The sequence below is a fragment of the Salmo salar genome, chromosome ssa15 (assembly GCF_905237065.1).
Source record: "Salmo salar chromosome ssa15, Ssal_v3.1, whole genome shotgun sequence".
NCBI classification, from domain to species: Eukaryota; Metazoa; Chordata; class Actinopteri; order Salmoniformes; family Salmonidae; genus Salmo; species Salmo salar.
Genome location: NC_059456.1, coordinates 42,517,445 through 42,545,055, shown reverse-complemented (window position 1 = coordinate 42,545,055; position 27,611 = coordinate 42,517,445). Strand labels below are relative to the sequence as shown.

The following is a 27,611-nucleotide window of genomic DNA, read 5'->3' as shown; positions in this document are numbered from 1 at the left end:
TTATCTTTGGTCTCTTTGTTGCCTTTCTGATTAATGCCCTCCTTGCCTGGTCCATGAGTTTTGGTGGGAGGCCCTCTCTTGGCAGGTTTGTTGTTGTGCCATATGCTTTCCATTTTTGAATAATGGATTTAATGGTTCTCCGTGGGATGTTAAAAGTTTCAGCTATTTTTTTATAACCCAACCCTGATCTGTACTTCTCCACAACTTTGTCCCTGACCTGTTTGGAGAGCTCCTTGGTCTTCATGGTGCCGCTTGCTTGGTGGTGGCCCTTGCTTAGTGGTGTTGCAGACTCTGGGGCCTTTCAGAACAGGTATATATATATTGAGATCATGTGACAGATCATGTGACACTTAGATTGCACACAGGTGGACTTTATTTAACAAATTATGTGACTTATGAAGGTAATTGGTTGCACAAGATCTTATTTGGGGGCTTCATAGCAAAGGGGTTGAATACATATGCACACACCACTTTTCCGTGTAATATTTTTTTTTTTTTTTTTAAACAAGTAATTTTTTTCATTTCACTTCACCAATTTGGATTATTCTGTGTATGTCCATTGCATGAAATCCAAATAAAAATCTATTTAAACTACAGGTTGTAATGCAACAAAATAGGAAAATGCTTGTACTACCTAGTGGTGTAAAGTACTTAAGTACAAATACTTGAAAGTACTACTTAAGTAGTTTTTGGGGGTAACTGTACCTTACTTTACTATTTATAATTTTGACAAATTTACTTTTACTTCACTACATTCCTAAACAAAAGAATGTACTTTTTACTCCATAGATTTTACCTGACACCCAAAAGTACTCGTTACTTTTTGAATGCTTAGCAGGACATGAAAATGGTCCAACTCACACACTTATCAAGAAAACACATTGTCATCCCTTCTGCCTCTGATCTGGCGGACTCACTAAACACAAATACATCTTTTGTAAATGATGTCTGTGTGTTGGAGTGTGCCCCTGGCTATCCATACATTTTAAAAACAAAAAAATGGTGTCATCTGCTTTGCTTAAAAGAAATAATTTTAAATGATTTATACTTTTACTTTTGATACTTACGTAAGTATTTTTTATCAATTACATTTACTTTTGATACTTAAGAATATTTAAAAACAAATACTTTTACTCAAATAGTATTTTACTGGGTGACTTTTACTTGAGTAACTTCATATTCATTTATCTATACTTTTACTCAAGTATGACAATTGGGTACTTTTAGGTGTTAATGAAAGACTCTATAGCATCAGTGCTGTTGGAAGAATTTGCAGCTTCTGAAACATTGTAGACATCTGTCAAAGCAAGAGAAGTCAAACAGTTTGTTTGTTATATAAAGCAAGGCAGAGTGATTATTTAACAAAACAAATATTTAAAGAACTGTGATAATTTCAAAATTCATAAAAAATGTTGAGCTTACTCCTCCTTATCCTTCTTCGGATGAAGTTTAATGCACTGGTTGATGATGTTGCCGCGCCACCACTGGTACTCTGGAATGGAAAAAAATGATATACACTCATTGGGCAATCAATATTCGTTGATACAGTAGTAAGTCTTATCAGAGAGAATCGAGCCTATGAGGAAGGCCAAAAGCAACCCTTTAAACTCATGGTTTAACTTCAGAATTCTGAAATTGCAAAACATGTCTAAATACAAGGATCATCAGTGCACATAATACACATGTAATTAATATGAAACATTTGAGGTAAATATAGAAGAAACAGTGTGAAGAGATGTACTTACCCTCGTACGGTCAGAGCCTGGGAGGATGGAAGAGAACGTTCCTGCTATAGCTGACCGGATCTGAAAGCACAGGACCATTTAATAAAAAAGCACAACACTCTTGCATACAAAGAGGGTATAAACAAAAAATGTAGGACTTTTCAAACACATACCTTGCCGTCTAAAAGTGTTCCAAACACCAAAACAAAGAAACCCTTTTTAAGAAAGATTAAAGATTAATGTACATAATACAATGTTGCAAATGTTGTTCGACATCATGAAAACAAATGTAGTTGTAAACATGTTGACATTTTACATCAGAACTCATTACTTGCAGCTTTCAGTTGGAAAATAAAATTAAATAATGATTTCAGTGTATGGCACTATAATGGAAAATAATGCACCAATGTATTCAGTTACCTGCAGTGAATTGAAGAGGGCAAATACAATATGGATTCCCTTATTTGTTGGATCAACCATGGTTCCTACTCCCAGTCCCCAGGCAAGGCCAAAGAATGGAGTCAGAATAGCCAGACACCTGGCAATGACCACAACAGCATTTCTCTCATCTGGCTGGGAAGCATCCCCCACGCCTCTCCTCAGCATTTTGTACAGAACCACAATCAGGATCAAAAAGTTGATGACCACTATGGTCAGGGCAGGGATCACAAAAGCAAGGAGAGCCATTGTCTTGTCCCACTTGAGCCAACATGCCTGGTTTTCCTTGATGTATCCACCACTTGGAGCTGTTGCTGCCACAGTAACAACAGCAATGATAAGAGGTGCCCCATAGCCTACTGAGAAGCCAATAGCCAGCATAGTTGATTTTGACATATGGGAGAAAACCAAGACGGTCCGGTAGAAAAGGAGAAGGCCTGAGATCAGCATCCAAAAGAACAGAGCAAGGTAGAAAAAGTGAATGAAAAACGTTGCTGCAGTACATGCCGGTATAGGTGTTGTGGTGTCCTCGCCTGGATTTTCAAGGGAATTTTTTGATATTGATGCACCAATAATGAACCAAATGTCGGCAATCAGGAGAGACACAGCAATGTTCACAATGGAGACATGGCGCATGTAAGAGGTGTTGTTTCTGGTCATGGCCTTCCATACACAAGCCTCAATGATGAGACAAATGACTAAACTACCCATCGATATGCCAACTCCAACATAAGTGATTATATCCAAAGCATCTTGAATCTCTTTTGGAATGGAAGTTGACATCAAAATGGAGAAGGAGGTCAGATGGTTACAGTGACAGGTGACCCTGCCATTCTCCTTAGACTTCACATTACATCCTGCGTTATCCCATCCTCCAAAGCTGTTAAAAAGGCTGAAGTTCCAGAAAACACACTGAGGATTGAGTGTGAGCGACTTGTTCACCTTATCGAAGTTCAATAAGACATTTTCAGTCGTTCCATTCACCTTTACCAGCACTACACGTCCATTGATGATGTCATTGAGACTTTGAATGCTGCCATTCCTGACAGGTAACACATTAATGAGGGAGGAGAACGTTAGAGTGGTGATGGTGAGGTGATTGGAATTAGTCTCTGGAATCTCTATTAACACACTTGAATTTAAGTCGGTGCTGAATGAGTTGTTAATTGTGTTTTGATTTAACTGAATTAGCTGTGTTGTCACGTTAAAGGACTTCGTTGGGAGAGAACCTGCAAAAAATTCCATGGAGCCCAGTAAACTAGAGCTGGTGTTTCTACTTTGGTTGGCATTGAGAGTGGTCCAGGATGCTTTTGCTTCATCAGAAACTAGGACATTCACTGTTTCTAGAATGTTCTGGGGAGTCAATGAGAAATCTGAGTTAGGTCCAAACTTAATGTTAATACTTAAAAAAAATAAAAATTTAAGCAAAACATGCACTCATGCTTATCTCACCACTATCAATAAACTTAAGTGTATTTCATTAGTTTTAGTTTATTTAAAGCATCAACTTATTTTCCAAACTTCATGCATTCAAAGTATACTAAAACCAAGTGAGCTGATATACTGTATATTTTTGTTTCTCTTGCACTGATCTCTACAGTTTATCTGTGCTTGTTTTGTTTGTTTTCAACATACCTTTATCGCAGACTGGCTGATATTCTTTGAAACACTTGCAACAATTCTCAGAATATCAACAATGGTCGAAATAGTTGCAATTGAACTAACGATTTTCTCTTTTAGATTACCAGAGGTATTACTAAGTTTTGTTAAGAAATCACCAACTGTTGCCTCTTCCAATTCCTGCAGAGGAAGATATGATTATACTTAGAAAATATACTGTATGTCATACACTTACATTTAGGACATCTAAGAGAAACATGATACTGTGGATCAAGTTTGAAAATAAATAAATAAATATCATAATTGCTTACAAAAGTATCAAGTCATACAAATTAGTTTTCCTTCAAATGGATAACAACAACAGAAATCATGCTCCAAATTATAAATACAGTTAAGACAACGATTGCTAGGGTTTACCAATCATGGTAGGTGTTATTAAAAAGTATTACCTGAGATGAGGCCAGTAGCGCATTGATTGCAGTCAAGACACAAGTGTTACTCTGAACTTTCCATGTTCCATCGCTTCCACATATCGCTGTCTTTTCTCCATCCTCACCTTTAGCACATGGTGCCACTGATGTGTCTTTCACTTGGCCACTACCATATACCGGATCGTCTTTGCAAATCATAGCTAGAAAACATATTTTATTCAGAAATTTGAAACAGCAAATACTGTATTCAAAGACAGCAAATACTGTACTTACCTCCTACGAAAATAGTCAATTTTGTAGTCTTTTCATATCCTGTTGGGTCTTTCACTTGGCACGTTAATGTGACAATGGATGGTCTGTTACAGTTTTTAATTTGATAGTTAAATTTAATGCAATTGTCAGGAGTCTCATCTATAAATAATAAATGTAAAAAAATGTCAGATTGTTATGATGTAGACAACATGGTTTATGCATTCATTTATTTGGTATCTTGTCATATTGAAAAGGAAGTCTGATTATCAACTAACACTTACTTGTGATTAATTCCACATCCCCTTCTTTCCACATTAGTTTATAGGGAGTCTGCACACAACACTCCAATGGCTGACTTTTTCCCTCCTCACATTTGGTATTCATTTCTGTCTTCGTTTGAATAATGGGAGCATCTTTGATATCAATTTGACCCGTTTGGTAGAAATAGATTTTGTCACTCTTCAGAGTGCATTCGTATTTCCCTGGGATAAAACAATATTGACATTGTTGAGTCAAGAAACAATATCTGGACAGAAAAAAATGAGCATTCTTTGTCTTCTGTAACTTTGGGTGGGTATGCTCTGGGTTTAGAGATTTCAATGTTATAGAAACCAAAATGTAACAGTGATTAAAAAAAGGTAATAAAACTGTCATTACATAATATATTTAGATTATAGTCTCCTGCTTTCCTGCCAGGGTAGTTTAATTGTATAAAAAAAATAAGCGTAAAATATGCACTTTTCGACTTACCTTCATCCTCAGCAATTACATTTTTGATAGCAAGTTTTGTCTTTTGTGATGCAAAATCTTCTGTATTGATGGTGAACCTTCCAGTCGATGTTAAAACTCTTCCGTTTCGTTTCCACTCAACATTTTTAATAGTGCCCATCTTTACAGTATCAGGAGGAGGTCCACACTCCAGAGTCATGGTGCCACCAGAGTAAATGGTAGTTGGTTTATAACTTAATACTGTGTTACCTTGGAATAGATTAAGACATTCGTGGTCAACTGTTTTTTTAGACCGATATTTAAAGCATCTTTTTTTTTGGTCATAAGAATTTGCAATAATGTGATTTGAGAAAGTTAAGGACTTACTGTTATAAATAATATTGAAAGAGCTAATATCAATTTTATAAACAGCTGGAAGTGATGTTGCAATTCCAGCATTAGCGTTGCTAATTGCAGTGGGGTCTGCAGCTGTGGTCATAACATCAAAGTTGGCTATAACACTTCCACGGCTGTTAACAGGAACCAAAGAGAGAATTCAGAAATAAATACATGTTGAATGGAAACAGCTTACTTCCATAACAACAGTAGATACCTACCTGAAACTTGTCAATACTGCTGAAATAAACCCTGGCATGTTCTTCCAATACTGGCCCCAGATCTGTGTGAGATAATGACGTTAATCATGTAAAAAAAAAATGTTGCAATATTTCCAATGCACTACATGACCAAAAGTATGTGGAAACCTGCTCGTCGAACATCTAATTTCAAAATCATGGGCATTAATATGGAGTTGGTCCCCCCTTTGCTGCTATAACAGCCACTCTTCTGGAAGGCTTTCCACTAGATGTTGGAACATTGCTGTGGGGACTTGATTCCTTTCAGCCACAAGAGCATTAGTGAGGTGATGTTGGGCAATTAGGCCTGGCTCGCAGTTGGCGTTCCAATTCATCCCAAAGGTGTTCGGTGGGGTTGAGGTCAGGGCTCTGTTCAGGCCAGTCAAGTTCTTCCACAACGATCTCAACAAACCATATGGACCTCGCTTTGTGCACGGGGGCATTGTCAGGCTGAAACAGAAAAGGGCCTTCCCCAAACTGTTACCACAATGTTGGAAGCACAGAATCATCTAGAATGTCATTGTACACTGTAGCGTTAAGATTTCCCTTCAGTGGAACTAAGGAGCCTGAACCATGAAAAACAGCCCCAGACCATTATTCCTCCTCCACCAAACTTTACAGTTGGAACTATGCAGTTGGGCAGGTAGTGTTCTCCTGGCATCCGCCAAACCAAGATTAGTTTGTCGGACTTCCAGATGGTGAAGCGTGATCCATCACTCCAGAGAACGCATTTCCACTGCTCCAGAGTACAATGGGGGTGAGCTTTACACCACTCCAGCCAATGCTTAGCATTGCGCATGGTGATCTTAGGCTTGTGTGCGGCTGCTCGGCAATGAAAGCCCATTTCATGAAGCTCCCGATGAACAGTTATTGTGCAGTTTGGAACTTGGTAGTGAGGGTTGCAACCAAGGACAGACAATTTTTACGCGTAATGCTCTTCAGCACCGCGGTCCCGTTCTGTGAGCTCGAGTGGCCCACCACTTCGCGGCTGAGCCGTTGTTGCTTCTAGACGTTTCCACTTCACAATAACAGCCATGTTGAAAGCCACTGAGCTCTTTAGTATGGCCATTCTACTGCCAATGTTTTCTATGGAGATTGCATGGCTTGGTTTTATACACCTGTCAGTAACGGGTGTGGTTGAAATAGACGAATCCACTAATTTGAAGGGGTGTCCACATACTTTTGTATATATAGTGTACTTCCTAAGCATTCAGAATTATTACACTGAAAATGTACCCTGGCTAGATAATTGTATGAATAGTTATTTAATGCATTTGATTATTTACTTGGGCCAACAATAACTTGAGTCGTACTTACAACTGGTTCAATATCGCCTTTGTACTTTTTGTATTTGTCACTATTTTTATCATTTAGGTCGCTAGTGAAATCTACATTCATTTTGAAGGACATCGCCAACAACAGAATATCTGAAACAAAAGAAGAAGAATGACAAACATGCTTAAATGGAATGGAATTGTTGCTACCTATACTGTATATCCTATTATTCACTCCCCTCCATATGTATTTGGACGGTGAAGATAAAGTGTTACATTTGGTTTTATACTCCAGCCTTTTGGAATTGAGATCAAATGTTTCATATGAGGCAACAGTACAGAATGTGTCCTTTTATTTGAGGGTATTTTCATACATATCTGTTTTACCGTTTAGAAATTAAAGCACAGGGCCTCCTAAGTGGCGCAGTGGTCTAAGGCAGTGCTTGCTGTGCCACTAGAGATTTTGGGTTCGAGTCCAGGCTCTGTCACAGGCAGCCGCGACCGGGAGACCCATGGGGCGGCGCACAATTGTCCCAGCGTCGTCCGGCAGCGGAAGGTTTGGCCGGCAGGGATGTCCTTGTCCCATCGCGCACTAGCGACTCCTGTGGCTGGCCGGGCACAGTGCACGCTGACACGGTCGCCAGGTGTACGGTGTTTCCTCCAACACATTGGTGCGGCTGGCTTCCGGGTTAAGTGGGCATTGTGTCAAGAGGCAGTACGGCTTGGTTGGGTTGTGTTTCGGAGGACGCACAGCTCTTGACCTTCGCCTCTCACGAGTCCGTACGGGAGTTGCAGTGATGAGACAAGACTGTAACTACCAATTGGTTACCATGAAATTGGGGAGAAAACGGGGTATTTCTTTTTTTTATAAAAATGAAAAATAATAAAAAAAATAATAATAATAAAGAAATGAAAGCACTTTATGTATCTAGTCCCCCCATTTGAGAAAGTCATAAGTATTTGGAAAAATGTACTTATAGTGTAGAAAAGTAGTCACAAGTGTAGTATTTGTTCCCATATTCCTTGCACTCAATGAATAAATTAAGCTTGTGACTCTACAAACTCACTGAATGCATTTGCATAATGTTTTGTTTGTGTTTCAGATTATATTTTTCCCTATAGGAACTGAATGGTGAATAATGCATTCTGTCATTTTGGAGACACTTTTAATGTAAGTAAGAATAGAAGATGTCTCTGAACACTTTTACATTAATGTGGATGCTACCATGATTATGTATCGTGAATAATAATGACTGAGAAATTAACAGAGGCACAAAGATCATACCCCCCAAAAATGCCATTGCTAATGCTGAGAGGTTAACATGTTTTGTTGTAGCCTCTGTAACCTTCTCACCTGTCAATATTCATGATTGATTCAGGATTTTTCATAATCATGGCATAATCAGTATTCATTTAGTAGTGTTCAGAAACATCTTCTATTCTTACACATACCAGCTGGTTTTGCAGTTGTTGGTGTTGGTGGTGGTATTGCTGTTGTTGTTGGTGGTTCAGTAGTTGCTGTACTTCCTGGTGGGAGAGACACATGGCATAGTAGTAGGTGAAAGCTATAGTACAAAACTGTAGGTGGATGACAGAACAACACCTGTGCTACCTGTGGTGGTTGTTCTCTGTTCTGTTCTGGGCGTAGGTGTTGCAGAGGCTACAGCAAAGCGGTAATATACAGTAGTGACCGACTGTTACATTGTTAGATCTGTTTGGTGAACTATGGTTCACCTACTACTGGTGAATGTGGTCAGGATTCATTTAGAAGTGTTCAGAAACATCCTCTATTCTTACACACACCAGCAGGTTTTGCAATTGTTGTTGGTGGTGATATTATCATAGTTGGTGGGGTTGTTTTTGTACTTAATGCTGGTGTTGATTCAGTAGTTCATGAATTTGTGGGTGCAGTAGAGTCTACAGCAGAGAAGTAACATAGATTGTTAGGTCTGTTTGGTGAAGTCCGCTTTAGACAGGTTTTGTTATACAGAAATTGATGACACTTACCAGTGTCTGTGGTCGGTTGTGTTGTGGGATCAGCTGTAGTGGTCTGTTTTGTTGCAGGTGTAGTAGAGTCTACCAAGAGAGAAGTAACATAGTGGTAAACTAAAGAAGCAGATTAACAGAAACTCATAATGCCTCAGAAAGTACTATTTGATAGCCTTCAGAAGCACTTAGCCTGGTCAATGTGGTCAGTTCTGTTGTGACAGATAGTGACAATAAAAATGCCATTTTGTTCTGAAATAAAATGTTAGCTGTCATACTGGTAACTGTGGTCAGTTGTGTTGTGAGGTTAGCTGTAGTACTTTCTCCTGTTGTGGGTGCAGATGTTGTAGAGTCTACAGAAGGGAAGAAACATTGTGATTGAGTGTCAGGTCTTTTGGTGGTGAACTCTGCTTCAGACAAGTTTTGTTCTCCAGAACTTGAAACTTACTGGTAACTTTGGTCATTTGTTCTGTAGTGCTGGCCTCAGGTGTCGTAGAGTCTTAACAAGAGAGAAACAGAAATTGTGACAAATGTGTGAGGAACTGAGGTTCAGAATAAATTATTTTCAGCAGTTAATGACTGTATTTCCAGGTAACTTTGGTAAATTGTGTTGTGGGGTCAGCTGTAGTGGTCTGTTTTGCTGTGGCTGCTGGTATAGTAAAGTCTACCAAGAGATAAGCAACATAAGGATAGATTGAAGAAGAAACAGATTAATATAAACTCATACTATGTTTAGAATTGTTTTTACCAGCCTTTAAAAGCACTTAGTCTACTGGTTATTAGTGTTAGTTCTGTTGTGACAGATAGTGACACGTTAATGCAACTTTGTTCTGAACTAAAATATAATAGCATACACTTACTGGTAACTGTGTTCAGTTGTGTTGTGAGGTCAGCTGTAGTACTTTGTTCTGTAGTGCTGGACTCGGGTGTCGTAGAGTCTAAAGCAGAGAGAGAAAGAGAGAGATTGTGACAATTTTATGAAGAACTTATATTCTGAACAAAGTATTTTCACCAGTACTTGATTTTATTTACTGGTAACTGTGGTCAGTTGTGTTGTGAGGTCAGCTGTAGTACTTTCTCCTGTTGTGGGTGCAGATGTTGTAGAGTCTACAGCAGGGAAGAAACACACATTTTGTTCTCCAGAACTTGATGATACTTACTGGTAACTGTGGTCAGTTGTGTTGTGTTATCAGCTGTAGTTATTTGTTCTGTAGTGCTGGCCTCAGGTGTTGTAGAGTCTAAATTAGAGAGAGAGAGAGAGAGAGACAGAGAGACAGACAGACAGACAGACAGACAGACAGACAGACAGACAGACAGACAGACAGACAGAGATTTGACAAATGTGTGAAAAACTGAAGTTCCGAACAAATTATTTTCACTAGTACTTGACTGTATTTACTGGTAACTGTGGTAAATTGTTCTGTGGGGTCAACTGTAGTGATCTGTTTTGTTGTGGCTTTAGGTATAGTAGCGCCTACCAAGAGATAAGCAACAGTGATACATTAAATTAGAAACACATTACTAAACAAATACTACTTTTTCCCAGCCTTTAGAAGCGCTTAGTCTACTGGTCACCAGTGTCAATTCTGTTGTGACAGATAGTGACATGTTTATGCAACTTTGTTCTGAACTAAAATATATTATCCTACACATACTGGTAACTTTGGTCAGTTGTATTGTGAGGTCAGCTCTAGGTCTTTGTTCTGTTGTGGGTGCAGTTATTGTCGTGTCTACAGCAGGGAAGTAACATCACACTGGGCACACCACATCATTTCAACATGGATAATTAGGTCATATTTGGTTGAGATGTTGCTTAATGAGAATACAACCTATACTCATCCACTCAAAAAGACAGCCAAAGTTAGTTGAATTTCCAATGTGTTATCGCTATGCTTTCCACCATCTTAAAGCCCACCAAATTCTAATGGAAAAACAATGTCTGATTTTTGGTTTAGTTTTCACCCAAATGTATATCACTTCGCTTTTAACCATTTAAAACAGCAAAGTTCAAATGTTTTGTTTATTTATACAACAGATTATTGTGTTCCCACTGGTCACAGATGTCAATTCAATGTCTATTCCATGTTGGTTCAACGTAATTTCATTGAAATGACTTGGAAACAATGTTGATTTAACTAGTGTGCTCAGTGGGTTATCACTGTGCTTCATATAAAAGTAGAACCAAATGACCTGGATTGCAGTTGCGATTACATTAAACGTAAGCCTACAGTATATGGTAGAAGAGATCAATGTCGTTCGATATTCTGCACAGATTATTACTGCAATTGTGAAGATCTCCACAGACCTGTACTTATTCCTGCTATCTTGAACATGCACTTTATATGATTATATAAGAAGAAATGTACAGTTACAGTAACCTCAAAATGTGGCCATAGATATGCTGCTGATTTTAAAGTTGAATTTTACATTTGTTTGTAAGATTGTCTTAACTTTAAGCTATACTGTATTACAAAAGTAATATTGAATTGTTTTTGGTTGACATCGCAACAAAATATCTACATTTAAAGGTGATGTACACTGTATGTACTTCTTCTGAGCCACTGGCTTATTCCAATTCTTTAACTTTTATTTTGGTTGAGTTGGAGACGTTAATCCAACATATCATTTGTTAACTTGTCGACAACCAAATATCAACATTTGAAGGATATTTATCTTCTGCTTTGATAGTTCTATCTGTGCCACTGACTTAGTCTGGCTTGAATTCCAATTTGTCTACAAATTAATAATTGATATGTTAGATTCGTGTCTCCATCTCAACCAAAAATCTAATTTAAAGAATAGGACTAAATCAAATCAAACTTGAAATGCACTCCTTCCCCAGTGAGCTAAAGGCTTGAACTTCCGCTTTCAAGGAGTGGGACACTAATCCGGACGCTTATCAGAAATCCTAATACGCCCAGTGACGAACCATCAAACAGGCAACGTATTAATACAGACCTAAGACCGAATCGTACTACATCGGCTCTGATGCTCGAATGTGTCAGTGCTTGCAAACTATCACGAATTAGAAAGGGAAACCCGGCCAAGAGCTGCTCAGTGAAGTGAGCCTACATGACGAGCTAAATGCCTTCTATGCTCTCTTCGAGGCAAGCAACACTGAACCATGCGTGAGAGCACTAGCTGTTCCAGAGGACTATATGATCACTCTGCTGTTCATTGACTACAGCTCAGCATTGAACTCCATAGTGCCCTCCAAGCTCATCACTAAACTAAGGACCCTGGGACTGAACGCCTTCCTCTGCAACTGGATCCTTGACTTCCTGACAGGCCCCTCCCAGGTGGTGAGGGTAGGCAACAACACTGGGGCCCATCAGGGGGTGCGTTCTCAGTCCCCTCCTGTACTCCCTGTTCACCCACGACTGCATGGCCATGTACAACTCCAACTCCATCATTAAGTTTGGCGAAGACACGATGGTAGGCCTGATCACCGACGACGTTGAGATAGCCTATAGGGAGAAGGTCAGAGACCTGGCAGTGTGCTGCCAACACAACAACCTTTCTCTCAACTTGTGCAAGAAAAAGGAGCTTATTGTGGACTACAGGAGACAGAGGGCCGAACACACCCCATTCACATCGATTAGGCTGTTGTGGAGCGGGTCGAGAGCTACAAGTTTCTCAGTGTCCACATCACTAAGGACCTATCATGGTCCAAACACACCAAGTCGTGAAGAGGGCAGGACAATGCCTCTTCCCCCTCAGGAGGCTGAAACTATTTGGGATGGGCCCTCAGATCCTCAAAAAGTTCTATAGCTGCACCATTGAAAGCATCTTGACTGGCTGCATCACCGCTTGGCATGGCAACTGCTCGGCATCAGACCACAAGGTGCTACAGAGGGTAATGCACATGGGGCCAAACTTCACTGGGGCCAAACTCCCTGCCATCCAGGACCTCTTTACCAGGCTGTGTCAGGGGAAGGCCGAAAAAATGTAAAAAACTCCAGCCACCCATGTCATAGACTGTTCTCTCTGCTACCAGAGTGCCATGTCTGAGACCAAAAGGCTCCAGAACAGTATTCACACCCCTTGACTCTTTCCACATTTTGTTACGTTACAGCTTGAATTGAATTTACCACAGGTGGACTCCAATCAAGTTGTAGAAACATCTCAAGGATGATCAATAGAAACAGGATGCACCTGAGCTCAATTTCGAGTCTAACAGCAAATGGCCTGCAAACTATGACAAATTAGAAATGTATTTCTGTTTTTTATTTTTAATAAACTTGCAAACATTCTACATCAATCTACACACAATACACCATAATGACTAAGCTAAAACAGGCTTTTAGAAAGTTTATTTTATTAAAGCAAGTTTATTAAAAATAAAAAACAGAAATACCTTATTTATATAAGTATTCAGACCATTTGTTATGAGACTCGAAATTGAGCTCAGGTGCATCCTGTTTCCATTAATCATCCTTGAGATGTTTCTACAACTTGATTGGAGTCCACCTGTGGTAAATTCAATTGATTGGACATGATTTGGAAAGGCACACACCTGTCTATAAAAGGTCCCACAGTTGACAACGCATGTCAGAGCAAAAACCAAGCCATGAGGTCGAAGAAACAGGATGTCTGTTGCATTGAAGGTCGCCAAGAACACAGTGGCCTCTATCATTCTCTGGGCTAGGCGGGACGAATTCGTCCCACCTACGTAACAGCCACTTTAAGCCTGTGGCGCGATTTTAAAAACCTTAAAAATCCTATTACTTCAATTTCTCAAACATATGACTATTTTACAGCTATTTAAAGACAAGACTCTCGTTAATCTAACCACACTGTCCGATTTCAAAAAGGCTTTACAACGTAAGCAAAACATTAGATTATGTCAGCAGAGTACCAAGCCAGAAATAATCAGACACCCATTTTTCAAGCCAGCATATAATGTCACCAAAACCCAGAAGACAGCTAAATGCAGCACTCACCTTTGATGATCTTCATCAGATGACAACCCTAGGACATTATGTTATACAATACATGCATGTTTTGTTCAATCAAGTTCATATTTATATCAAAAACCAGCTTTTTACATTAGCATGTGACGTTCAGAACTAGCATACCCCCCGCAAACTTATGGGGAATTCGCTAACATTTTACTAAATTACTCACGATAAACGTTCACAAAAAGCATAACAATTATATTAAGAATTATAGATACAGACCTCCTCTATGCACTCGATATGTCCGATTTTAAAATAGCTTTTTGGTGAAAGCACATTTTGCAATATTCTAAGTACATAGCCCAGGCATCACGGGCTCGCTATTTAGACACCCGGCAAGTTTAGCACTCACCATAATCATATTTACTATTATAAAAGTTTGATTACCTTTTGTTGTCTTCATCAGAATGCACTCCCAGGACTGCTACTTCAATAACAAATGTTGGTTTGGTCCAAAATAATCCATCGTTATATCCGAATAGCGGCGTTTTGTTCGTGCGTTCCAGACACTATCCGAAATGGTAAAGAAGTGTCGCGCGCATGGCGCAATTCGTGACAATAAAATTCTAAATATTCCATTACCGTACTTCGAAGCATGTCAACCGCTGTTTAAAATCAATTTTTACGCCATTTTTCTCGTAGAAAAGCGATAATATTCCGACAGGGAATCTCCTTTTCGGCAAACAGAGGAAAAAATCACAAAGGCGGGGGCGGTCGGGTCACGCGCATAAGCCCAGAGTCCCTTGATCGGCCACTTGAGAAAGGCGATAATGTGTTTCAGCCTGGGGCTGGAATGACGACATTCTGTTTTTTCCCGGGCTCTGAGAGCCTATGGAAGACGTGGGAAGTGTCACGTTAGAGCAGAGATCCTTAGTAAAAGATAGAGATGGAAAAGAAGTTCAAGAAATGGTCAGACAGGCTACTTCCTGTAAAGGAATCTCTCAGGTTTTGACCTGCCATTTGAGTTCTGTTATACTCACAGACACAATTCAAACAGTTTTAGAAACTTTAGGGTGTTTTCTATCCATATGTAATAAGTATATGCATATTCTAGTTACTGGGTAGGAGTGGTAACCAGATTAAATCGGGTATGTTTTTTATCCAGTCGTGTCAATACTGCCCCCTAGCCCTAACAGGTTAAATGGAAAAAGTTTGGAACCACCAAGACTCTTCCTAGAGCTGGCTGCCCAGCCAAACTGAGCAATAGGGGGTGAAGGGTCTTGGTCAGTGATGTGGCCAAGACCCCGATGGTCACTCTGACAGAGCTCCAGAGTTCTTCTGTGGAGATGGGAGAACCTTCCAGAAGGTTCAGCGCTCAACCAATCAGGCCTTTATGGTAGAGTGACCAGACGGAAGCAACTCCACAGGAAAAGGCACATTACAGCCCGCTTGGAGTTTGCCAGAATGCACTTAAAGGACTCTCAGACTATTAGAAACAAGATTCTCTGGTCTGATGAAACCAAGTTTGAACTCTTTGGCCTGAATGCCAAGCTTCACATCTGGAGGAAACCTGGCACCATCCCTAAGGTGAAGCATCATGGTGGCAGCCTCATGCTGTGGGGATGTTTTTCAGTGGCAGGGACTGGGAGACTAGTCAGGATGGAGGGAAAGATGAACGGAGCAAAGTACAGAGAGATCCTTGATAAAACCTGCTCCAGAGTGCTCAGGACCTCAGACTGGGGTGAATGTTCAACTTCCAACAGGACAATGACCCAAAGCACACTGCCAAGACAACACAGGAGTGGCTTCAGGATAAATCTCTGAATGTTCTTGAGTGACCCAGCCAGAGCCCGGACTTGAACACGATCAAACATCTCTGGAGGGAACTGAAAATAGCTGTGCAGCAACGCTCAATATCCTATTTGACAGAGCTTGAGAGGATCTGCAGAGAAGAATGGGAGAAACTCCCCAAATACAGGTGTGCCAAGCTTGTAGCGTCATACCCAAGAAGACTCGAGGCTGTAATCTCTGCCAAAGGTGCTTCAACAAAGTACTGAGTAAAGGGTCAGAATGCTTATATAAATGTTATATTTCAGTTTTTCGTTTATTTATACATTTGCAAAAAATTTTTTTTACCTATTTTGTTTTGTCATTATGGGGTATTGTGTGTAGATTGATGAGGGGGAAAAACTATGTAATCAATTTTAGAGTAAGGCTGTAACGTAACAAAATGTGGAAAAAGTCAAGGGTTCTGAATACTTTCCAAATGCAAAAAGAAATTGGGTTGCCTAAAACTCACATTAGTTTCTATATCTCTCGTCCCCCTTCATCTCCAAAATGGTAAAACGTGTAGTAAAAATAAATTGTGAGCCAGAGCTACACACTGTCGGTTCCAGCGAAGGAGTCAGCGGTTCATGGAGCTAGTCTTTAGCAGGAAAATGAGAGGGTTACCAGAGGTGTAGAGACCAATACATAAACCTTGAAATGCTGAAGAGTCAGTATCAAAGCAAGCGTCTCCTTCTCGAGTACTGTTTTTGATATGAGGCCAATTTCTTTGAAAAGTACCCCACAGTGTGCTCAATATGTTATCGTCATACATAGCAGCATTGTACTTAGCAGCACCAATCCGGTCCACACAATCGTCAACATTGGGCAAAGGGTATAAGTTCGACTTAGTAACGGCATTGAGTTTCTGAAAATCAGAAGAAAACCGCAGAGACCCATCTGCCTTAGGTACTAATATGCAGGGCGATTCCACGGACTGTTGCCATGTTGTGTAATGCCGTGCTCAAGCATGAACTCCACCTCACTGGAGTTTCTCTCTCTTTTCAGGTTATACTCGATAGGCATGTTGTTTGATTGGGCAACAAAACCAGGACTCGGTCACCCACATCGAAAGTGATGGTTAAGAGAAACTGGTTATCACCCTTGGCAAAGGATCAACACAGTCCTACCGGAACTCTGCTGAAAGGTTCAACAAAAGCAGGAATAGGCTGCAAAGGTGCAACTGGTACAGCTTGGTTCAGTTTACCTGCCCTCTGGCATGACAGGATTTACAGTAAGACACAACATCCTGTTTCAGACCTGGCCAGAAGAAGTTATGCAAGGTCCGGTCATATGTCTTGTTGACTCAAAAATGGTCTGCCATACTACCACCGTGAGCCAACTCAGTATCTCTTGTCGAAGCGTAACTGGGACATCAATTTGAGATACACAGGGACAATCGTCTTGCCCAGAAGTGGCGCGAGAACCATTTCCTCATTAGAATACCATCTCTTTCAAAGTAACCCACACAAACTTCATCAAACTCCTCCTCTGGACAAATCTCAGCAAAAAGAGGGGAGAGGGAAACACCCTTACTCTGTTCAGCAATCAGCTGCTTCCAAGATATCGAAGTGTCAACTGTACGGACCCTCTCTTCCTTAAGCCGTCCTACAAACCTACTCACCTTTGGGGTTTTCAAAAGAGAGGTCAACTCAGGAGGTTTCACAAGTCAGGATCACCCATAAACATCTGACATCTCAACTAGGGTGGAATCACTGACATCCTCCTCAACACTAGACTTGTTGCCGGCAACTTTCTTAGACATAGCACGTGTAATGGCACACGCTGGGAACACTATAGGGTACTCTTCTGATAGCCCATCAGGTTCCTCTACACTTGGTTCCTTACAAACGACAGGATTTGGCACGACCTTCCCTCCAGCCAAATCATTTCCCAAAATTAATGACATCCCCATCACCGGTAGGCTAGGCCTCACTCCAATGACAACAGAACCAGAAATAAGATCAGACTTCAGTTCCACATTATACAAAGGAACATTCATGCAACCCATCTCCACACCTTGTACTAACACACTGTAACCACACTGTAACTGTTCTGCTACAAGACCATGGTGCTTGCCTATGGAGCTGTGAGGGGAACGGCACCTCCGTACCTTCAGGCTCTGATCAGTCCCTACACCCAAAGAAGGGCACTGCGTTCATCCACCTCTGGCCTGCTCGCCTCCCTACCTCTGCGGAAACACAGTTCTCGCTCAGCCCGGTCAAAACTGTTCGCTGCTCTGGCACCCCAATGGTGGAACAAGCTCCCTCGCGACTCCAGGACAGCGGAGTCAATCACCACCTTCTGGAGACACCTGAAACCCCACCTCTTTAAGGAATACCTGGGATAGGATAAAGTAATCCTTCTAACCCCCCCCAAAAAAAGATATAGATGTACTATTGTAAAGTGGTTGTTCCACTGGATATCATAAGGTGAATGCACCAATTTGTCGCCAGGCTCCCACGCTTCAGCCGGTTCGCCAGGCTCCCACGCCCCTGCCGGTGCGTCTGGATTTTACGCCCACCCGGTTCGTCCAGCGCCCGTGCCTCGCCCGGCCCGCCAGGCTTGCCCAGGTGGGACGCCGGGGGCGCCCCTAGGGAGGGGGGGGGGGACTGTCACGTCTGCTCCCGCTCCCCCTCCCTGGTGCTCGAAGGCGCCAGGCTCCCCAGCATTACGCACTCCTGCCACCATCAGTATGCACACTTGCCTTTCCCCGTCACGCACATCAGCGTATTATTGTACTCACCTGGACTCAATCACCTGTTTATTACCTGCCCTATATTTGTCAGTTCCCCATCTCTGTTCCCCGCTGCTGCATTGTTTGTCATTGTGTATCTGTGTGCTGACGCTGTTTCTGTCTTGCTCTTGTCTGTTCATAATTAAATGTCAACTCCCCGTACCTGCTTCTCATCTCCGGAGTCGGTCCTTACACTAATATCTGTTGTTCAAGCTAAACAATTTGTTGCTCCAACTTTGCCTTTAGTTCTAACATCCTTAGTTGCACGTCTACAGGTCGTACTCTACTACACGTAGCACCCTTTTCATCAGCACCTCTCTCCGAGAGGATTTCCTCCTCCACCAAAACAGCAACGATCAAATCTTTGACTAATGCTTTTGAATCGCCAAATACCACTTTTGATGTCATAACGCTTTACAATGACGACCAGATTCACCTTTGTACATTTATCTAGCATCTCCCATGTAGGGTTTTTCACAAATGTGCTTAAAGTCCAGACATTTTTTATAAGTCTGTGTGTTTATGCAACTTTCAAAATGATTCCACCAACCCTTATAACCCCTCAAGGTGGATGTCAGGTACGGAAACTCTACCACAAAAGTGTATTTTGAACACTCAAATATCTGGGCACATTAGAGCTTCAGAGTAGGTGACTAGAATGACTACCATACTCATGGGAAACAAAATCCCGGAAGAGCTCCCCATGTTGTTACGTTCCCCCGACAAGAAAAACAAATAATGTTGCTCAAACAGAAGGGGGAACTAACAAAGAGTCACTAACAACAACCAAAAATAATATGATGGGGTTTTAAGAGGGGTTCTGAAAGACACTCATGGCGGTGTCCACTGAAAGTTGACTAGCAACATCAACTGAAACATAAAAGGCACCGACCATAAGCGCTCACTAAATTTGCTCAAGAAGAGGCAAACAAAAGAAACACCCACACCAAACTTTAAGACAGTAAGCAAACCAAAAAGTGGAGCAAAACAAAAACAGGGAAGATCAGACAAATTATTGTATGTCTAGAAATCAAAATAGGAAGAGTCAACTAAAGGTCTTACGACTGCACAACTGGAGCAGTAAGCCAGACACTCTTAAATATCACCTGTGCCAACACAGGTTAAACATCCTTCCGACTAACGAGATGGACAACCCAGCAGAGATGGAACACATACTGACTAATGAGGTGACACCAACTGGTGCGCCCTAAGTGCTAACGTGCTATAAGTGCTAAAGTCCAACCTCAAAACATATACTGAACAAAAATATGAACGCAACATGCAACAATTTCAAACATTTTACTGAGTCACAGTTCATATTATCGGTCAATTGAAATAAATTAATTGTGCCCTAATCTATGGATTTCACATGACTGGGCAGGACCGCAGCCTTGGGTGGGCCTGAGAGGGCATTCAAAAAAAAACAATTGCCACAAAAGGGATTTATTACAGACAGAAATTTCTCAGTTTCATCAGCTGTCCAGGTGGCTGGTCTCAGATGATCCCGCAGATGAAGAAGCCGGATGTGGAGGTCCTAGGCTGGCGAGGTTACACGTGGTCTGCGGTTGTGAGACTGATTGGATATACTGCCAAATTCTCTAAAACAACGTTGGAGGCGGCTTATGGTAGAGAAATGAACATTCAATTCTCTGGCAACAGCTCTGGTGGACTTCCCTGCAGTCAGCATGCCAATTGCAAACTCCCTCAAAACTTGACACATCTGTGGCATTGTGTTGTGTGACAAAACTGCACATTTTAGAGTGGTCTTTTATTGTCCCCAGCACAAGGTGCTTCTGTGTAATGATCATGCTGTTTAATCAGCTTCTTTAAATGCCACACCTGTCAGGTGGAGGGATTATCTAGCCTTTAGAAGCACAACCAATAAGGCCCGAGGGGGGTGTCGTTTTTGGCCCCACCCCCTTATAAACGGTGTGGTTCGAGCCTTGAATGCTAACTGGCTGAAAGCCGTGGAATATCAGACCGTATAACACGGGTATGACAAAATATTTATTTTTACTGCTCTAATTACGTTGGTAACCAGTTTATAATAGAACTAAGGCACCTCTGGTGGTTGTGGTATATTGCCAATATACCATGGCTAAGGGCTGTATACAGGCACTCACGTCGCGTCGTTCTAAGAACAGCCCTTAGCTGTGGTATATTGACCATATACCACACCTCCTCGGACCTTATTGCTTAATTAGAATACTGTTCACTGCTGTCAGCTCTGTTGTGGCAGATAGTGACACGTTATCGCAACATCGGTCTGAACTAAAAAATATTAGCATACACACGCTGGTAACTGTGGTCAGTTGTGTTGTGAGGTCAACTGTAGTACTTTGTTCTGTTTTGGGTGCAGTTGTTGTAGAGTGAATAGCATGGAAGTAACAACCCACTGGGCACACCACGTCATTTCAACGTGGATAATTGGGACATTTTTGGTTGAGAAGTTGATCAAGCTCTGGAAGTTAAAGAGTAGGACTAAATCAAATCAAAAGTTAAATGCACTTTGCATACATTTTGATTTGATGTAGTACTATTCTTTAACTTCAATTTTTTGTTGAGATGGAGACGTGAATACAACAAATCAATTATTAATTTGTAAACAAACTGGAATTCAAGCCAGACTAAGTCAGTGGCATAAATAGAACTATCCAAGAAGAAGACAAATCTCCTTCAAATGTTGATATTTGGTTGCATCAACAACCAAACACAATTCAATATCACTTTTGAAATACAATAAGTATCGTATTAACTTGTTGACAAGTTAACAAATTATATGTTGGATTCACATCTCCAACTCAACCAAAATAAAAGTAAAAGAATGGAAAAGTCAACCTTAAAATTAGTAACATATCCGTGGCCACATTTTGAGGTTACTGTAACTATACATTTCTTCTTATGTAATTATATAAATCATGTATGTTCAAGATAGCAGGCTTAAGTAGCCACAGGTCTGTGGAGATCTTCACAATTGTTGTAATAATCTGTGCAGGATCTCGAACATCATTGATCTCTTGCACCATGTAGGCCAATTTTAATGTAATCTCATACGCAACCCAGGTCATTTGGTTCTGCTTTTGGATTAAGCACTGTGATACCCCACTGGTCACCAAAGGGTAATTGAAGATAGATCAATACTCCAGTAGGAGGTACTGTCCACCGTATTGTTATTTTTTTCTGATAATGGATAGAACCTTGAAGATCTGACATTGTTTGAAAGGTACAAATTCAACATATTTTAGACAAGGTTTGACTATGTTGAAATTTGGTTACCATGATGACATAAGCCTGTGGTTGAAATTTCTCCCTCAAAACAAAATTTTACGTTGATGACTTTTTCAAATCCAATGTACAGTGAGGGAAAAAAGTATTTGATCCCCTGCTGATTTTGTACGTTTGCCCACTGACAAAGAAGTGATCAGTCTATAATTTTAATGGTAGGTTTATTTAAACAGTGAGAGACAGAATAACAAAATGTTATAAATTGATTTGCATTTTAATAAGGAAAATAAGTATTTGCCCCCTCTCAATCAGAAAGATTTCTGGCTCCCAGGTGTCTTTTATACAGGTAACGAGATGAGATTAGGAGCACACTCATTAAAGGGAGTGCTCCTAATCTGTGATTGTTACCTGTATAAAAGACACCTGTCCACAGAAGTAATCAATCAATCAGATTCCAAACTCTCCACCATGGCCAAGACCAAGGAGCTCTCCAAGGATGTCAGGGACAGGATTGTAGACCTACACAAGGCTGGAATGGGCTGCAAGACCATCTCCAAGCAGCTTGGTGAGAAGGTGACAACAGTTGGTGTGATTATTTGCAAATGGAAGAAACACAAAAGAACTGTCAATCTCCCTCGGCCTGGGGCTCCATGCAAGATCTCACCTCGTGGAGTTGCAATGATCATGAGAACGGTGAGGAATCACCCCAGAACTACACGGGAGGATCTTGTCAATGATCTCAAGGCAGCTGGGACCATAGTCACCAAGAAAACAATTGGTAACACTCTACGCTGCGAAGGACTGAAATCCTGCAGCGCCCGCAAGGTCCCCCTGCTCAAGAAAGCACATATTCATCCCCGTCTGAAGTTTGCCAATGAACATCTGAATGATTCAGAGGACAACTGGGTGAAAGTGTTGAGGTCAGATGAGACCAAAATGGAGCTCTTTGGCATCAACTCAACTCGCCGTGTTTGAAGGAGGAGGAATGCTGCCTATGACCCCAAGAACACCATCCCCACCGTCAAACATGGAGGTGGAAACATTATGCTTTGGGGGTGTTTTTCTGCTAAGGGGACAGGACAACTTCACCGCATCAAAGGGACGATGGACGGGGCCATGTACCGTCAAATCTTGGGTGAGAACCTCCTTCCCTCAGCCAGGGCATTGAAAATGGGTCGTGGATTGGAATTCCAGCATGACAATGACCCAAAACACACGGCCAAGACAACAAAGGAGTGGCTCAAGAAGAAGCACATTAACCTGATATGGATAGGGGGCAGTATTTTCACAGCCGGATGAAAAAATGTACCCGATTTAAACTGGTTACTACTCTTGCCCAGAAACGAGAATATGCATATTATTAGTCGATTTTGATAGCAAACACTCTGAAGTTTCTAAAACTGTTTGAATGGTGTCTGTGAGTATAACAGAACTCATATGGCAGGCAAAAACCTGAGAAAAATTCAACCAGGAAGTGTAGGATCTGAGAAATGTAGTTCTTCTTTCTAGTCCCTTTCGAAACTACAGTATCTGTGCTGTTACGTTGCACTTTCTAAGGCTTCCATTGGCTGTCTAAAGCCTTCAGAAAGTGGATTGAGCCTTCTCCTGTCTTTGGGCAGAGTATAGGAGCTCAGTTACTGAGTGGTCTAACCTGAGGACAAAGAGATTGGATATGCGCGTTCCCTCGAGCATGCTGTTTTTTCTTTTCCTCCTTGAATGAATACACTGCTGTCCGGTTGGAATATTATCGCAATTTTACGTAAAAAATACCATAAAAATTGATTTTAAACAGCGTTTGACATGCTTCTAAGTACGGTAATGGAACATTTTGACTTTTTTTGTCTCGAATTGCGCTCGCGCGTTACCCTTTGGATAGTGACTTGAACGCATGAACAAAACTGAGGTATTTGGACATAACTATGGATTATTTCGAACAAAAACAACTTTTCTTGTGGAAGTAGCAGTCCTGGGAGTGCATTCTGACGAAGATCAGCAAAGGTAATACAATATTTCTAATACTAATTCTGAGTTTAGGTTGCCCCGTACTTGGCGGGTGTCTGAATAGCTCGCTGTGATGGCGAGCTATGTACTCAGAATATTGAAAATGTGCTTTCTCCATAAAGCTATTTTAAAATCTGACACAGCGGTTGGTTGCATAAAGGAGTTCTGTATCTATAATTCTTAAAATAATTGTTTTGTATTTTGTCAATGTTTATGATGAGTATTTTTGTAAATTCACAGGAAGTTTTTGGTGGGAATACATTTTCTGAACATCACGTGCCAATGTAAAAAGCTGTTTTTGGATATAAATATGAACTTGATTGAACAAAACATACATGTATTGTATAACATAATGTCCTAGGAGTGTCATCTGATGAAGATCATCAAAGGTTAATGCTTCATTTAGCTGTGTTTTGGGTTTTATTGACATATATGCTTGCTTGGAAAATGGCTGTGTGGTTATTTTGGTCTATGTACTCTCCTAACGTAATCTAATGTTTTGATTTCACTGTAAAGCCTTTTTGAAATCGGACAACGTGGTTGGATTCAGGAGAGGTTTATCTTTCAAATGGTGTAAAATATTCACATGTTTGAAAAATTGAAATTATTGGATTTTTGAGGTATTTGTTTTTCGCTCCATGCGATCCCATTGGCTGTTGGCTAGGGGTTCCGCTGGCGGAACGGGGTTCCGCTGGTGGAACGCCTAGATGTAAGAGGTTTTAATGTCCTGGAGTGGCCTAGCCAGTCTCCAAACCATAATCCCATAGAAAATCTGTGTAGGGAGCTGAAGGTTCGATTTACCAAACGTCAGCCTCGAAACCTTAATGACTTGGAGAAGATCTGCAAAGAGGAGTGGGACAAAATCCCTCCTGAGATGTGTGCAAACCTGGTGGCCAACTACAAGAAACGTCTGACCTCTGTGATTGCCAACAAGGGTTTTGCCACCAAGTACTAAGTCATGTTTTGCAGAGGGGTCAAATACTTATTTCCCTCATTAAAATGCAAGTCAATTTGTAACATTTTTGACATGCGTTTTTATGGATTTTTTTTGTTATTCTGTCTCTCACTGTTCAAATAAACCTACCATTAAAATTATAGACTGATCATTTCTTTGTCAGTGGGCAAACGTACAAAATCAGCAGGGGATCAAATACTTTTTTCCCTCACTGTATTTTCCACGTAGATTCCACATCACAATACGTTGACATAATGTTTTTTTCAACCAGTTTGTGCCCAGTGGGATAGTGATTGAGTGTTACATGTTTTGGTGGTAAACTCTGTTTCAGACAAGCTTTGTTCTCCACAACTTGATGATACTTACTAGTAACTGTGGTCCGTTGTGTTGTGGCATCAACTGTAGTTATTTGATCTGTAGTGCTGGGCTCACGTGTTGATGAGTCTAAAGCAGAGTGAGAGAGTGAAAGAGACACAGAGAGATTGTGACAAATGTGTGATGAACTGAAGATCAGAACAAACTCTATTAACAGGTACTTGATAGTATTTGCTGGTAATTGTGATCAGCTGTGTTGTGGGATGAACTGCTTTATCTCATTGGACAGCCCTCACTGGTTACTGTGATTAGTGCTGTTGTGGGATCAGCTATAGTAGGGACTGTAAATAATAAAAATATGACTTGAATAGCATGAAATGTAGCCTAATGGATGTTATCGATAGACATGACAACATTACAATTCTATGGATTGCAAAAACTATGTCATGTTTTTCAGTAGGTATTTCAAAAAAGTACCTGTTGTTGGAGAGGCTGTTGTTGTTGGACATGCTGTGAAGTCTTTGAGGTGAAGAAAATAGAATATTGGTTAGTTACACATATTAGAAAATGTTAACAAAAGTCAAATGTGTGAGGATGTTGGTTCTTACTTTGGTAGTGAACCGACTGGCAGTACTGTCCATCTGGAGGAATGGCATTGATACATCCACACGTGTCAGATGTGATGTCATCACAATTCCCATAAGAGACACACTGGTCACATGACCAACGATACTGGTCCTCACATCTGCACTGGAATCCAGTACCATTTGGGTAGCAAACTGAGGACAAGAGAGTAGATTAAGAAATCAAAATGACACTTAATTGGTGTGTAAGCAGTTAAAAATAATAATTTACACATTGAAGCCTTACCTGTAGACATGTTAACACCAGTGATTTGTATCAGATTATTGATTCTGACAGGGTAAATAGCATTTCTCAGAATGGCTCTCAGTTGATCTATCACTGTAACGTCTGTGGTGTTCAGTTCAATTTCAATCATGTACTCATAGAGAGTTTGCGGTACTGTTGGAACTGAAAATGAACAATGTCAGTCATTCATTTGCTAATATTAAATATATTTAGATCCATCAAGATGACAAAAACATGACAAGACAACAGTAATGCTATGGCTCTTAATACAATTCCTCAGATATATGTTGGTCCTACATTACCTGTTGTAGGAGAGGCTGTTGTTGTTGGACATGCTGTGAAGTCTTTGAGGTGAAGAAAACAGGATATTGGTTAGTTTAAAATGTTAGAAAATGTTTACAAAAGTCAAATGTGTGAGGATGTTGTTTCTTACTTTGGTAGTGAACCGACTGACAGTACTGTCCATCTGGAGGAATGGCATTGATACATCCACACGTGTCAGATGTGATGTCATCACAATTCCCATAAGAGACACACTGGTCACATGACCAACGATACTGGTCCTCACATCTGCACTGGAATCCAGTACCATTTGGGTAGCAAACTGAGGACAAGAGAGTAGAATAAGAAATCAAAAATACACTTAATTGGTGTGTAAGCAGTTCAAAATAATAATTTACACATTGAAGTCTTACCTGTAGACATGTTAACACCAGTGATTTGTATCAGATTATTGATTCTGACAGGGTAAATAGCATTTCTCAGAATGGCTCTCAGTTGATCTATCACTGTAACGTCTGTGGTGTTCAGTTCAATTTCAATCATGTACTCATAGAGAGTTTGCGGTACTGTTGGAACTGAAAATGAACAATGTCAACTCATTAATTTGCTAAAATTAAGTAGATTTAAATCCATCAATATCCCAAGACAATTGTCATGCTATTGTTTTTCAGGCAATTCAGCAGATATATGTTGGTCCTACATTACCTGTTGTAGGAGAGGTTGTTGTTGTTGTAGGAGAGGCTGTTGTTGTTGGACATGCTGTAAAATCTTCGAGGTGAAGAAAATAGGATATTGGTTAGTTAAACATATTAGAAAATGTTTACAAAAGTCAAATGTGTGAGGATGTTGGTTCTTACTTTGGTAGTGAACCGACTGGCAGTACTGTCCATCTGGAGGAATGGCATTGATACATCCACACGTGTCAGATGTGATGTCATCACAATTCCCATAAGAGACACACTGGTCACATGACCAACGATACTGGTCCTCACATCTGCACTGGAATCCAGTACCATTTTGGTAGCAAACTGAGGACAAGAGAGTAGAATAAGAAATCAAAAATACACTTAATTGGTGTGTAAGCAGTTCAAAATAATAATTTACACATTGAAGCCTTACCTGTAGACATGTTAACACCAGTGATTTGTATCAGATTATTGATTCTGACAGGGTAAATAGCATTTCTCAGAATGGCTCTCAGTTGATCTATCACTGTAACGTCTGTGGTGTTCAGTTCAATTTCAATCATGTACTCATAGAGAGTTTGTGGTACTGTTGGAACTGAAGAAGAACAATGTCAACTCATTCATTTGCTAAAATTAAGTAGATTTAAATCCATCAATATCCCAAGACAATTGTCATGCTATTGTTTTTCAGGCAATTCAGCAGATATATGTTGGTCCTACATTACCTGTTGTAGGAGAGGCTGTTGTTGT

The 27,611-nt window shown here is 40.6% G+C and overlaps 1 protein-coding gene across 1 annotated transcript; it reads right to left on the bottom strand.

Annotated features, from left to right (window-relative positions):
• Window positions 1–775: 775 nt before the first annotated feature.
• LOC106571458 (adhesion G protein-coupled receptor F5) lies at window positions 776–27,607 on the bottom strand. The gene is made up of 30 exons (XM_045695748.1): window positions 27,587–27,607; window positions 27,295–27,456; window positions 27,033–27,203; window positions 26,881–26,943; window positions 26,589–26,750; window positions 26,327–26,497; window positions 26,196–26,237; window positions 25,894–26,055; window positions 25,632–25,802; window positions 25,501–25,542; window positions 25,075–25,152; window positions 10,229–10,306; window positions 9,929–10,006; window positions 9,517–9,567; window positions 9,347–9,421; window positions 9,090–9,158; window positions 8,535–8,609; window positions 7,126–7,235; window positions 5,791–5,852; window positions 5,561–5,703; window positions 5,216–5,443; window positions 4,747–4,947; window positions 4,487–4,624; window positions 4,232–4,413; window positions 3,798–3,962; window positions 2,145–3,515; window positions 1,898–1,939; window positions 1,746–1,805; window positions 1,423–1,492; window positions 776–1,297 (listed from the first exon to the last, which is right to left on the bottom strand). Exons 2-30 carry the CDS (start codon window positions 27,422–27,424, stop codon window positions 1,224–1,226), a joined length of 4,464 nt encoding a protein of 1,487 aa, XP_045551704.1. The 5' UTR covers window positions 27,425–27,456; window positions 27,587–27,607; the 3' UTR covers window positions 776–1,223.
• Window positions 27,608–27,611: the final 4 nt, after the last annotated feature.

Coding starts and splice junctions, on each gene's coding strand:
- LOC106571458 (XM_045695748.1), bottom strand. CDS start 27,424: ATGATTGAAATTGAACTGAACACCACAGACGTTACAGTGATAGATCAA. Junction 26,944..27,032: donor CCAGTCGGTTCACTACCAAA/GTAAGAACCAAC, acceptor TTCACCTCGAAG/ATTTTACAGCATGTCCAACA. Junction 4,948..5,215: donor TGTAATTGCTGAGGATGAAG/GTAAGTCGAAAA, acceptor GTTTTATCCCAG/GGAAATACGAATGCACTCTG.